The 12,145-nt window shown below is 35.0% G+C and overlaps 1 protein-coding gene and 1 long non-coding RNA gene across 2 annotated transcripts; one reads left to right on the top strand and one right to left on the bottom strand.

Moving 5' to 3' along the window:
• The first annotated feature begins 261 nt into the window (after positions 1–261).
• LOC113754199 lies at positions 262–2,016 on the top strand. Its single transcript, XR_003465148.1, has 4 exons — positions 262–511; positions 603–625; positions 842–893; positions 1,750–2,016. It is a non-coding gene; the product is annotated as an uncharacterized LOC113754199 (long non-coding RNA).
• Positions 2,017–6,110: 4,094 nt separating this feature from the next.
• LOC113752471 (receptor kinase-like protein Xa21) lies at positions 6,111–11,263 on the bottom strand. Its single transcript, XM_027296581.1, has 6 exons — positions 10,342–11,263; positions 9,227–9,298; positions 7,743–8,875; positions 6,882–7,485; positions 6,354–6,711; positions 6,111–6,231 (listed from the first exon to the last, which is right to left on the bottom strand). Exons 1-5 carry the CDS (start codon positions 11,261–11,263, stop codon positions 6,359–6,361), a joined length of 3,084 nt encoding a protein of 1,027 aa, XP_027152382.1. The 3' UTR covers positions 6,111–6,231; positions 6,354–6,358.
• Positions 11,264–12,145: the final 882 nt, after the last annotated feature.

Genomic DNA, 12,145 nt, shown 5'->3' with positions numbered 1-12,145 from the left:
AGCAGAAAAAAATTCCAATTATTCTAATTCAACATGGCACTAGAATGGCACTTGGAATCCTCCGTGACACATTTTGAGTGCCAAATCAGTGCCACCTCTAATATTATGCCAAGTGTCCTGTTATTATTTACATTTTAATTTTTTAAAAATTCAAATTAATTTAATTTAACACAAATTAACTCTATCCTCTAACACTTTGAACCAAACCAACCAACCGGTCTGATTCCATTACCAATACTTTCATCATTGATTGGCTTCACTTCCTTCAAACCCTTCAAACCCTTCACTGCCGATTCCTTCTTCCTCCGATGAAGTCCTTTTGATTGGCTCATCTTCACTGCCGATTGGCTCACCGTCAAAGGCATCTTCACTGCCGATTGCCTCACCGGTTGGTTCCCTTCTCTTTCGAGCTCCGGCAAGAGGCAATTTCATGTACTTCATGGCTGAGTTGTAGAAGGAGGAAGAAGATTGGATCAACTTCACCGAGGATCCCAATTGTGCAGCGTTCCAGGTTCTTTTCCTATTGCTGATTTCCTTCCCAGGTTCTTGTAATTTCTTTTTTGCCATTTTCCCCAATTTTTTATGTGCTCATTTTCTTGCAGATGACCCTTTCGGCGATCCAAAGGTGATTGGTGACCCCTATTGCACGATTTTTGTGGGCCGTCTTTCCCACTCCACCACTGAAGAAACTCTTCGCCAGGTCCTTTTTTTTTATTTAAGTTTCATTTTCTTGATTTTCACTTTGTTTTGTTGTTTTTTGGTTATGGCGTTTTATTTCAAAAGATTACTTTTTTGAGCTTATCTGTTGAATTGGGGATATGGGTCTTGTCTATTTCTTCAGGCTATGAGCATATATGGAAGAGTAAAGAACTTGAGATTAGTCAGACACATTGGTTAGTTACTAATTTATCCACTTATTTATGCTGTTCAGGTTTTTTTAATCAACTTTAATTTCAATTGTATTTTCAGTTTTGAGTATTATTGTGTTATATTTTACTTGTCTGTTTATGATTTGTAAAGGAAGTTATAGTTTTTCTACAATTAAATGTGAAGCACCCTAGCAACTATCAATCGTTACAAGTATTTATGATGATATATGGTTTTTCTCGGCCTGGAATTTTGTCTTTCTTTTCTTCAGTTGCTTGGAAGAAAGTAAGATGAAATGCTCCATTATTATAGCTTTGTCATGCAGCAAATCTTTTTGCTCACAGTTTGTTGCTTGTAGAAAGAACGAAAGAAATAGAAGTGTACTTGGTTTTGAAATTGTAACACGCTAGGGAGATGTTAAGTAGGTACTTGGTTTTGTAATCCAGTCTAGTATCAGTTGTATAGGGAGAACAAATGCAAAGGAGAAATATAGGGATGGTTGATTTTTTTATCAATTGTAACACCCTTTCTGTTGCAACGTATAGAATGATCCTAGTTAAATCCATGACTAGAGTTGAATAGTGATGTTAAGTTTGTGATGTCTTTGTTTAATCTATTTGTAATTAACCTTAATGTCTTTGGTTTACTTTTCATAATTCAGAGGTGGTTGTTGCATGAATTTCAAAGTTTTCGTTGACGTATTCTAAACATTGTGGAATCCTTTGTTTTTCACCCTTTCATTTTTCTTCTGTGGTCTTTGCCTTGCTGGAAGGAACTTGACTTTTGGTGTTCTCACTGTAGGTAAAACAAATGGTAGTCGCAACACTTGCTGCAATGGTTTAGAAAATATAACAACAAAATTTTTTATATTTTGCAATGCAGAAAAATTGCTGGAGAAGTGTCAGTCTTCCTTCTGAAACAGAGGAAACGATGGAAACATGGCGAATTGGCATTTGAGATTGCTGAGGAGTTCGCCTGCCAGTATGTTAGCTTGCCCTTTGATTGCCAGAAGGTTCCCCATATCGTTTCTGTTGTTGAAGTTTAGTCTAGTTCTAGGTTGTTGAACTTGGTTTGATGCTAAATTCAGGCTGTAGTCTTGTTTGGTTCTGTATCAGCTTATGCTGTTTGTTGATCTTCCTGTATACGAACTACATTTGAAGTTGTGTGCTGAAATATTTGTAAATATAATGGCTGTTACACGTTTGCTTTATGATTCATTAAACGAGTATGTTAGCTTCGTTTAGCTGGTTGATTTGGAAATATACATCTTTTTTTATCTCATTATAGATTCCACGATAATTCTTATGTGGTGGGCATTTCTATGTATTCAAGTGGCATTTTTAGTTTGAAACTGTGATTTACTCATTTGATGTTGGGAGAATTTTGGTTTTGCCTGATTATACAAACTTTATGTTTGATGCAATTTAGGATTACTAACTCGATTTCTCTGGTGATATCCACTAGTATAATCTGTTGTGATCAGATGCTTATGCTTCTTGTAGTATGATCTTGTGACTTAAGTCGGACAATTGACAATGTGAAGAGGCAACCCAGTGTAAGTACATTTTGGCATTTGTCTGCTAATAAAGCATTTAGTCAGCAAGGGCATCTAGGAATTATGGATCACGTATTTGAGTGTTAGCTCAGCATATGTTTAGGGCTCCAGTACTATTACTACAAAAAGCATATCCTGGGAAAACAGCAACAATTGGTGGAAATGAAAGTGGATTCGACCTTACTAGTGGCTGCTACTGCAATTCTCGTTTACTAATCGTTCGTAAACACATGTAGTACGAGTCTCTCTCGGGTGGGGGAGGTCTTGTGCTTGGGATTTCAGATGACAGAGTTCTCCTTAAATGACTCGGCAACACAAAGCAAGAATGCGTGGAGAACTTTGTCCTGTTGGTTCTTTGTCAGAGCATAGCATCTAAGTCAATTATGTTTCCAAGCCTCTACACATTCCACAGTATCCAAATGTCTTATTGAATTTTGGAATGGTAACAAAGTGTTCAAATGAAAGATCTAAAAACTCAGTACTAGTGTCAATTGAAACATATATTCTTGATCTAAAAACTCACTACTAGTGTCAATTGAAACATATATTCTACATAGAAGAATGTGCATTAATTTTGGGAAGCACGAAAAGTTCCATTGTCAATTTCAGTCAAATTTTCAGGTCTTTTGTCCACTTGAACACTTGCACGAAATATCATTGATGCATGGAACTGGACAACCACACCTATCATTGCAATCAACTCCAACTTGTTGTCCCATAGTGCAAGACTTGTCATTCAATTCGAACTGATTTATTTTCGCTCCTTCGAAACCATGTAATTCTTGTGCCTATGGTTAGAATTATATCACCAAAAAATTGAACACATAAATAAATGGATGAATGAAAAAAGACAATAAAGAATCTTTTCTTAAAGAAGTAATTATTCATGATCACAACTGTAATAATTTACCTTGAGCAAGCCGGTCATGTTCATGGAACTGAAAGTGCATAGCTGGCCATAATTTTGTTGATTAACATCCAAATTCACAAAGTATCAACCACAAAAGTGAAAAATATTCATGAACTTTAGTGTAAACCAAAACATAAAATTTTTATAAAATGATTTTATGCAAATAAGAAACTAAAAAATTACCGGTGTAGGATGATATGGAAATTGAAAATGAAGATATAAAATTGCATAACATAAGGTAGGGTGATATTGCTTATGAGTTGTTAAAATACTTACGAGTTGTTGTCTATTTCCTAACTTTCTTAATATTAAAAAAATTGAAATTCGAAATCAAGATCATGGAACAAATAGTGATGTTGATTTAATAAATCAAAGCTGAAAAAACTCAAGACTTAAACCGGATGCAAGGTTGGATAATTACCTGAATGATGTGAAACGTTCTTTGCTGGAGAAAGCTAGGGATGGTTGGGCGTTCTTGATTGAGTACTTCCTGAATCTTTGTAGTCAATTTGCTTCAATAGTCGGCGGCTGCTATTTTGCGCTTATTAGGCTACAGTTGATTGTTCTAAGCAATCAACGATGAACGAAAGTATCTTTTAGGCTACGGTTGCTTGGAGGCAATTGTTTAGGGGTATCTTTTTCTTTTTCCCATGCCAATCAGATCTTGAGTGGTTGCTGAACGAAAGTATTGGTAATGGAATCAGACCGGTTGGTTGGTTTGGTTCAAAGTGTTAGAGGATAGAGTTAATTTGTGTTAAATTAAATTAATTTGAATTTTTAAAAAATTAAATTAATTTGAATTTTTAAAAAATTAAAATGCAAATAATAACAGGACACTTGGTATAATATTAGAGGTGGCACTGATTTGGCACTCAAAATGTGTCACCGAGGATCCCAAGTGTGTCACGCCTCAAATCTGATAATCGTATTTAAAATATTTAACTTTTAGTTTAGAGCACGGCAGTAGCATACCCTCTTAAGAGGATACAAAGCCGCTTGATAAACTTATAAATACAAATCAATAATTATATGAATCTTCGAATGTGTTTACAAAAGTCCAAAATGTAAAAAATCACTCATACGTCTCACTCTAATTTCACAATTTATATACATTACTAGAGTAAAAAAGTTGTGCAGGCTACAATTTAGCAAAACTTAACTCTAAGAATATAGCCTGATCAAAACTAGTTTTGAAGCCTTCTTAGATTTGATTCTATACGTAGGAGAGGAAATTAAGTGGAGTGAGCATCCACTTGCTCAGCAAGTAGCCCAACAGTATCTCTATTGGATCGAGCATATTAATAAGATATATAACATTTAATAAAATTATTTCACAAATTAAATCACAATTAACACATTACATATACAATGCATAATTATGCATGAATTCATATTTGATTATTCTTAAATTATAATCCATATGTCCATTCCTCTTTTCGCTTTGCCTTCAATTAAAGAATATGTTACGGTCACTTTATATTCATGACAGAGCCATTGCCTACAATTCTTATCCATGACAGGATCATATGTAGGTTAAAAACATAGTTCTGGATGCTATACAACATGTCACTTTGTACCATTACCCACTATTTTTACCAGTGGTAGGGCTGTATCGGCATTTAACACAACAATTCTAGAACCTTTTCCTAACCTTTACTTGTTTTAGCAAGTCCAATATGTCCCAAAATACCATATAACAATTACTTTTAAGCACATAACACAAGCATTCATGGGCACAAAATAATAAACTAATTACGTATGCTCCATCCCAATTAATATAATAAAATAATTTCCATGACAATTTGCAAATAACATTCTCAAAATCATAGAAATATGATAAAGCCAGTTACCTGTTAACTAGTATAAACAGAAATTCATCCACAGAGTCACCCAAATCCTTTTTTAATCTTCCCCTAAAACTCTAAAAATTAGAGTATTAACTATTTGCTTGAAACGCCTAAAAATATGACTGCTTACTTAAGAAATTCAACAATGGTAATATTCAATTGAATGGACATGATAACTAAAGCTATATACGTCAAAAAATTGTAAAACTTGTGCTCTTACAAACTAAAGTTGAAGTGCTAACAATCATTAGAAGACAAATGTCAACGATTTAAATTCAATAAAAAAAAAAAATCAGTACATTTTCCAGCTCCCGTGTTGTGTAGGTTGGGAATTTCAGCAAATGCAAAAGCTGAATTTTTTTTTTTTATTTCCAATGTTAAAGGAATGTATGGAATGAGTTGTTCCCAAATCACCAACAATTCAGTGTAGAGCTACGTCAGAGTAATTTCTCAAAATTGAGATATTTCACAAATGTTCCCACCATTTTCTAGCTTGAGGAAATGGTACACAATTAATTTTAACAACCTCCAACTATCCTCAACAATAATTACAAATATAAGTTTCAATTTTACCCTGAAAAGGTGCTATTAATTTCTATTAAGTAGTAATTGTTGCATATAAAACTACTTTACCATCGCTGTTCTTTGCACCTTTAAAATGTGTAATTTGTAATAAAATAAATGCATGAATCTACATGCCATACACATGTTCTATGTGTACAAATACATATGCTTATGCGTACCTCTACATGGTGATGTATACTGATGATTAATTTTTTTTCTCATTTATTTGCAAAAATTGAAAAGAGGAAAGTTGTATCAGTAATTAAAAGTAAATTACCAACTTAATTGCCATATGTATAAATATGTCAAACATAAACACCAAGTAAAATGCTTGGCGTTTCATAACATATAACTTGAGGTCTTTATATCTGTAAACAATTTATTGGTAATACATTAACATATCTCATTCCTTCCTTGAACTTTAAGCATTTCGGTGGTGCACCAAGTCAGGACAAAGAATTCCCCAAATACATTTGCACCTCAGGGCTCTGCCATGTATTGAGGGGAAAAACATAAGTACTACTTGAATGAATAATAATCCTTGGAATAAGCTTTTGATATACCATATGATTGAAGAAAAAAAGTTGCTATTGGATTATTGGTTTTATACCTGCTTCAAGGTGTGATGTCTTTGATAAACTGGAGTTTGATCTTCTGTAGCGCTCTTAGAACTTCTTTCATGTTTATTCTCTCCTGAGGAGCATCTGTTGTACAACTTAAACCAAGTTGCAAGATAGATGATATGCAGTTAATCTTCTTTTGTACCAGTCCGTCTTCAGGATGAAGTAAATCTACATCTATTTCCTGAATCACAGAATCTGGTAAGCAATCTTGTACCCAACGCCTGAGGCTTAACTCTTCTGTGAACATCTCATCCTTAGGCTTTCTTTTTGTAAATGTCTCCATCAATGTAATTCCAAAGCTGTAGACATCACAACTTGTTGAAACCAATCCTTCCAGTCCATACTCTAGCATCAAAATTTGAAACTCGTTGTTAAAGTCAAGTATTGGTATCGGTTCAGCAAATTTGTGTTTTTTCTTAAAGGTTTTATATTTGATATACGGTACTAGTTGTTGAAAGTTGAAACATTAATTTGAATGATATAAAATTTTCGAAATTTGAGTCAAGAAAAGTCACCTGGGGCAATATATCCAAATGTAGCAAGAGTTTTTGTTTGTACCACCGATTCTCCATCTCCTAACAACTTTGCAATTCCAAAATCGCAAACATGTCCAACCATGTCTTGATCTAGGAGAATATTGCTAGGTTTCAAATCACAATGAACTATAGGAGTTGAATAACCATAGTGGAGATATTCCAAACCAGAAGCCACATCTATCGTGATATCCAACCTTTGCATGATACTTAGGACATGATGGTTTACATGAAGCCATTTCTCAAGGCTTCCATTGGGCATGTATTCGAGCACCAAAGCCTTAAAGTCAAGGTTAGAGCAAGCAGTAATCACTCTAGTTAAATTTCGATGACGAAGGCAGCTTAAGATTTCACATTCTCTGTCTAAGCTTTTAAATGCACCTTCTGGCTGCAAATCGAATACCTTTATGGCCCAAACCATCCCATTTTCGCGAATTCCCTTGTAAACTGAACCAAAGCTCCCCGAGCCAAGTAAGTTACTCTCGCTGAATCCATTTGTTATTTGTCTAAGTTCATGGAAGGATGCCCTTTCAAATGTCGCCATGGGAAGCAAGTTCTGAGTTGGAGCTAGAATTTTCTTTCTCAGCTTTAACCGCATCAAAAAAATTGAAATTACCAAGGCTAATATGACAGATCCTGATGCCAACAGAACAATCATGACTATCCTTTTTTTCCTGATTCATGCTCAAACGTACTTGTACAAGGTTGGAGCCAAGGAGCGCCACACAATGCTTCATTTGAGAGAAAAGATAGGTTCATGAAATTTGCGAATGGCCCTCCATGAGGAATCGGTCCTCTCAATCTGTTGTAAGACACATTAAAGTATTTGAGATTTGACAGTACCTGTAATGAGTTGGGAATTTCACCTTCCAGATTGTTAAAAGATAGATCCAAATGCCATAACTGCAACATATTCTTCATGGAATCTGGTATCAATCCTTGCAGCTTGTTACGTTCAAAGGAGAGTTCTTGCAAATCCTGTAGTGCTCCAATAGTGCTAGGTATCCCACCCAAGTATTGATTATTTGAAAGGTTCAAATAGACTAATGCCTTCAAGTTTCCAATATCTGCGGGCAAAGAACCTGTCAAATAATTTCCTGACATGTCTAGCTCCAAAATATCTCTAAGGCTCCAAAAGCTTGTTGGTATCACAGATCTTAAATTGTTAGAATAGAGATAAACATATCTCAGTGTTGTAACGTTTCCCAAACAAGAAGGCACCATACCAGAGAGCTTATTTTTTGCCAGATATAATCCTCCTAAGTTCAGCAAATAACAAAGCTCACTTGGAATAGCTCCTTGTATCTGATTGTCAGTTAGCTCTATGACCTGAAGCTTCAACAACCATTTGATTGTAGTTGGAATTACTCCAGTCAAACTATTGATTGAAAAGTCCAGCTCAATCAAGTTGCTCAAATTACCAATCGAACTTGGAATTTCACTTATGATTCCACAACGAGCGGCAGAAATGGATTTTTCGGGTGAGCTAGAAAGATTTCCAATAGACTTTGGGAGGAAGCCATTCAGAGGATTCTCATCTAACCACAACCTTCTTAAATGTTTGCAATTTGATAGGGATATGATGAAGCTCAACTCTTTGGATAGCGAGGCCTCAGAAAAACCATTTTGCGATATAACAAACTGTTCCAGTAATCTCAAGTTTCCAAGAGAACGAGGAATTGCACCAGTAAAATGGTTATCACCAAGGTCTAGGATTCTGAGCCTAGAAGCATTTAGGATAGATGTTAGTATAGTTCCAGTGAATTCATTTACCCCAAGGTAGAGTTCCTCAAGATTGGGTAAGAAAGCACCTATAGTTGATGGAAGCTCGCCTGATAAATCGTTCTCCGTGACAGAAATAATTCGTGCAGTTAAACTATTGAAAAGTTTCAGCGGAATGGGACCTCTCAACCTATTCGAGGCGAAGTCTAATAGTTCCAACTTGCTAAGATTACCAACCTCTTGAGGTATTATACCTGACAAATCAAATTGGTAAGAAAAAAATGAGTCATTTGACTTGAAACAATTTGTTGAGATAGGGAAGTATTTCCCATTGTATCATCAGTATCTCTATTTTTGAAGTGATCAATTGGAATTTGAAGTTGAGTTAGAGATGTAGGCTGTAGCATATTGAGATCAAGCTGATCGAAACCCTTTTAGCTTATGCGGTGCACTAGTATGACTGACCAATTGACGTATGAGAAAGAGCCATATTTGATTTGTATTTGAACTCGCTCGACTTCAAGCTCAAATTCAAGTTTGAGAAAAGTATTCTAATGATGGAATAATGAAATAGATCTAATGCCAAAATGTATCAAGATTTTTACCTGTCACATTAGCACGTTGCATGCTTAGTTTCTCCAAATTATAGAGATTGTCAATGACTTTTGGAATTTCACCTGCTCAAAAATCACGGCTTGATGATAAATATAATTCACGGCATGGCATAATTATATGTATATAATATATATGCATTTCAGAATTCTAAGGATCTTCAGTTTAGTTTCAAACAATATCATGTAAATCTCTCATAAATATTGGCAAAATAACGATTACATACACTCCCAAAATATTAGTTCATCCTTCTTTCACAATTTTATTTCTTACATCAAACAAAATTGTGTGTTTGGCATAGTCATTAATCCCGGCCTAGATATCAACCTGGCAAGGCCATTGGTGCAACAACTTAGCGGCTTAACCATAGATTTACTGATCCAACTATTTCCTTCCTCATTCAGTCCAACTACTGATCCAAGGTCACTAAGTTGACCAATTGAACCATTGGGTTAGGTGAGGTTAGGTTTAGTAACTCTGCGTTCGCCATGCTTTGAGTTTTTTTTTCCTGACTTTTATCTTTATTTTGTTGAAAACAAAAACTTCTTTATTCACACGAAGTTTGCACCAATACTTAAGCAGTTAGCAATCATCAGAAATAGTGTATGTGATGTAAATTTTTCATGCAATTATGATTCTAGTCTCAAAATCCTTTAAACCCAATGAAAATTTCTCAATGGGTTAAAAAGGATTTTGAACAATTTTCATTGGGTTATGATGGATTTTCAGTCTTAATTTGTACTCTACACAATAAACTTACATAAATTAGTCTTGGATGACAATTGCCGGCTATAACTAATAATTACTTTATAATGTTGTTGCAAATTTTGATTGATCAAGGAAGAATATTTTAAATTTTACTTTTTCTTGACAAAATAAAGATGAAAAAGTTGACAAATAAAAACATCAAAACATCGCAAACTAACAACTCAGTTTGAAATAAATAAAGATAACGTACAGAATGGGGCCGAAAAGAAGGAATCATTCCTTATAGAAATCTGTGACTTTAAGATAAATGTTAAGTGTTTCTCCACACATTAAATCTGTGATCTATTGGTGCTTGAAATATACAAGAATTTTTCAAAACAAAGTGAAGTTGGCAGCTTACCTGTCAGGTCGTTCCCACCCAAATATAAAACTGTAAGCGTGGTTAGATTCCAAACTCCTTTTGGTATATATCCTCGGAATTTGTTGTCAAACAAGGATAAAACTTGGAGTCCTGAGCATTCTCCAATGCCTGATGGAATTTCACCTTCAAAGTAATTCCCTGATAAGTAAAGCCCTTTAAGTTGTGGGAGATAATCGCAGATATGTGCTGGAAGGTAACCCGATAAGCTATTATTCGTAAAACCAATAAATTGCAACGAGGAGAGGTTAAATAGAGCCTGTGGCAGAGGGCCTGCGAGTTGGTTATGTTGAATTTCCAAAAGTTTCAGTTTCGGTAGAGCACTGAATTCTTCTGAAAGATTTCCCGTAAAGAAGTTGTGACCCAACCAGATGGTCTCTAACTTTGTGAAATTAGAGAGTCTGCCTGATAATGAACCTGAAAATCCGTTATCTCGGAAGGATAAGTATCGGAGTGCAGTTAAAGCTCCCAACCACGACGGAAGTTCTCCCTCAAAGGCATTACCTTCCAAGCTGATGTACTTCAATCGGCGCAGACGAGAGAGCTCGGTTGGAAGATGTCCATGAAAGCTGTTATTCATGACATTGAACCTGACGAGAAAAGAAAGATTTCCCAGTTGTGGAGGTATAGTTCCCGCAATTCCCATGTAAGAAAGGTCAATGGCTGCGACTCTGTGATGACGAGTATTACAAGTGATTCCAATCCAGTTGCAAACAGAGGTAGATGTGGACCAGTTGGTTGGGATGATCCTTTGAGGATCGAAAATGGCGGCTTTGAAGGCAAGAAGAGCATTCAGATCAACAGTGTTGTTTTGGTTGTTGGCTACAATTATGCTAGCTGAGCCAGTTGCGATAAAGTGCAACAGTACCAAGGCTCCAACGAAGAGAAAATAAGTTGTCTGCATTGCTTATGGAGAGGTAAATAAAACTTGAGGAATGCCAAACAATTAAAAATTAATAAAACTTGGGCATGCATTGTGACTTTGGGCAGGACTTATATAGGCATATACTTGGGGTTGAGTTAAAATGTTTCCACGAGGAAGTGACCAAATGAGCGGGTTAATCCCGTTTATCTTTTGGTTAAATGACCAAATGAGCCCTGCGGTTGACCAAATTGCACTATATGTGATTGTGCTCACGGAATCATATAAAGCGCAAAATGCACTATTAATCATCAATGTTTGGTTCGCGTACCAAAATGCACTATTAATAATCAAATTGCCATTAGTCATCAGTTTTGACTTTTCAATTTTGTTCTATAATAATTCGAATTTGGATCATTATAGTACCTCAAGTTATAAATACTAAAACTAAGAATTTTAAAATGAAATGATTTGCAAATTAGATTGAAATTGTGTTAGATGTGTAGTAGGAATTCTGTAATAGAAAACATACAAAAACTGATTAAACTTATTTTTCTTCTTTTTCTCTCACTTTTTATTTCATTTATTCATCCTGTTAGTTTGTTACAGGCTTCTTATATTTTTCATAGCTGTTCTCAAATTTCGCATAATATTCAAATTTATTATTTTGCACCATCAATAATTAATGGCTAAAATGTTCTATTTATTTATTTTTTACTTGTATTAATAATTAAACACTTTAAAATAAAAGAAATATGTACCATAAATGACGAGTATTACAAGTGATTAAACAGAGGCAGAAGTGCGGGACCAGTTGATTCGGAAGATTATTTTTGTGACATTAATACATAGGATAGAAGAAGATGCATTTTTTGTGACTAAACATGCAATATATAAATCCAATGTAGCACTCCATGCTTTAGG

Source organism: Coffea eugenioides, chromosome 11 (genome assembly GCF_003713205.1).
Source record: "Coffea eugenioides isolate CCC68of chromosome 11, Ceug_1.0, whole genome shotgun sequence".
In the NCBI taxonomy this organism is placed as follows: Eukaryota; Viridiplantae; Streptophyta; class Magnoliopsida; order Gentianales; family Rubiaceae; genus Coffea; species Coffea eugenioides.
Note: the sequence above shows the minus strand (reverse complement) of the source record. Positions and strands in the feature narration are given on the sequence as shown.

What these genes read in the sequence shown, in the direction of transcription:
- LOC113752471 (XM_027296581.1), bottom strand. Translation starts at nt 11,263, where the DNA reads ATGCAGACAACTTATTTTCTCTTCGTTGGAGCCTTGGTACTGTTGCAC. An exon ending in GGGTGGGAACGACCTGACAG is followed by an intron (nt 9,299 to 10,341) that starts GTAAGCTGCCAA and finishes ATTTTTGAGCAG; the next exon opens with GTGAAATTCCAAAAGTCATT. An exon ending in ATTTGGATATATTGCCCCAG is followed by an intron (nt 6,712 to 6,881) that starts GTGACTTTTCTT and finishes TTTTGATGCTAG; the next exon opens with AGTATGGACTGGAAGGATTG.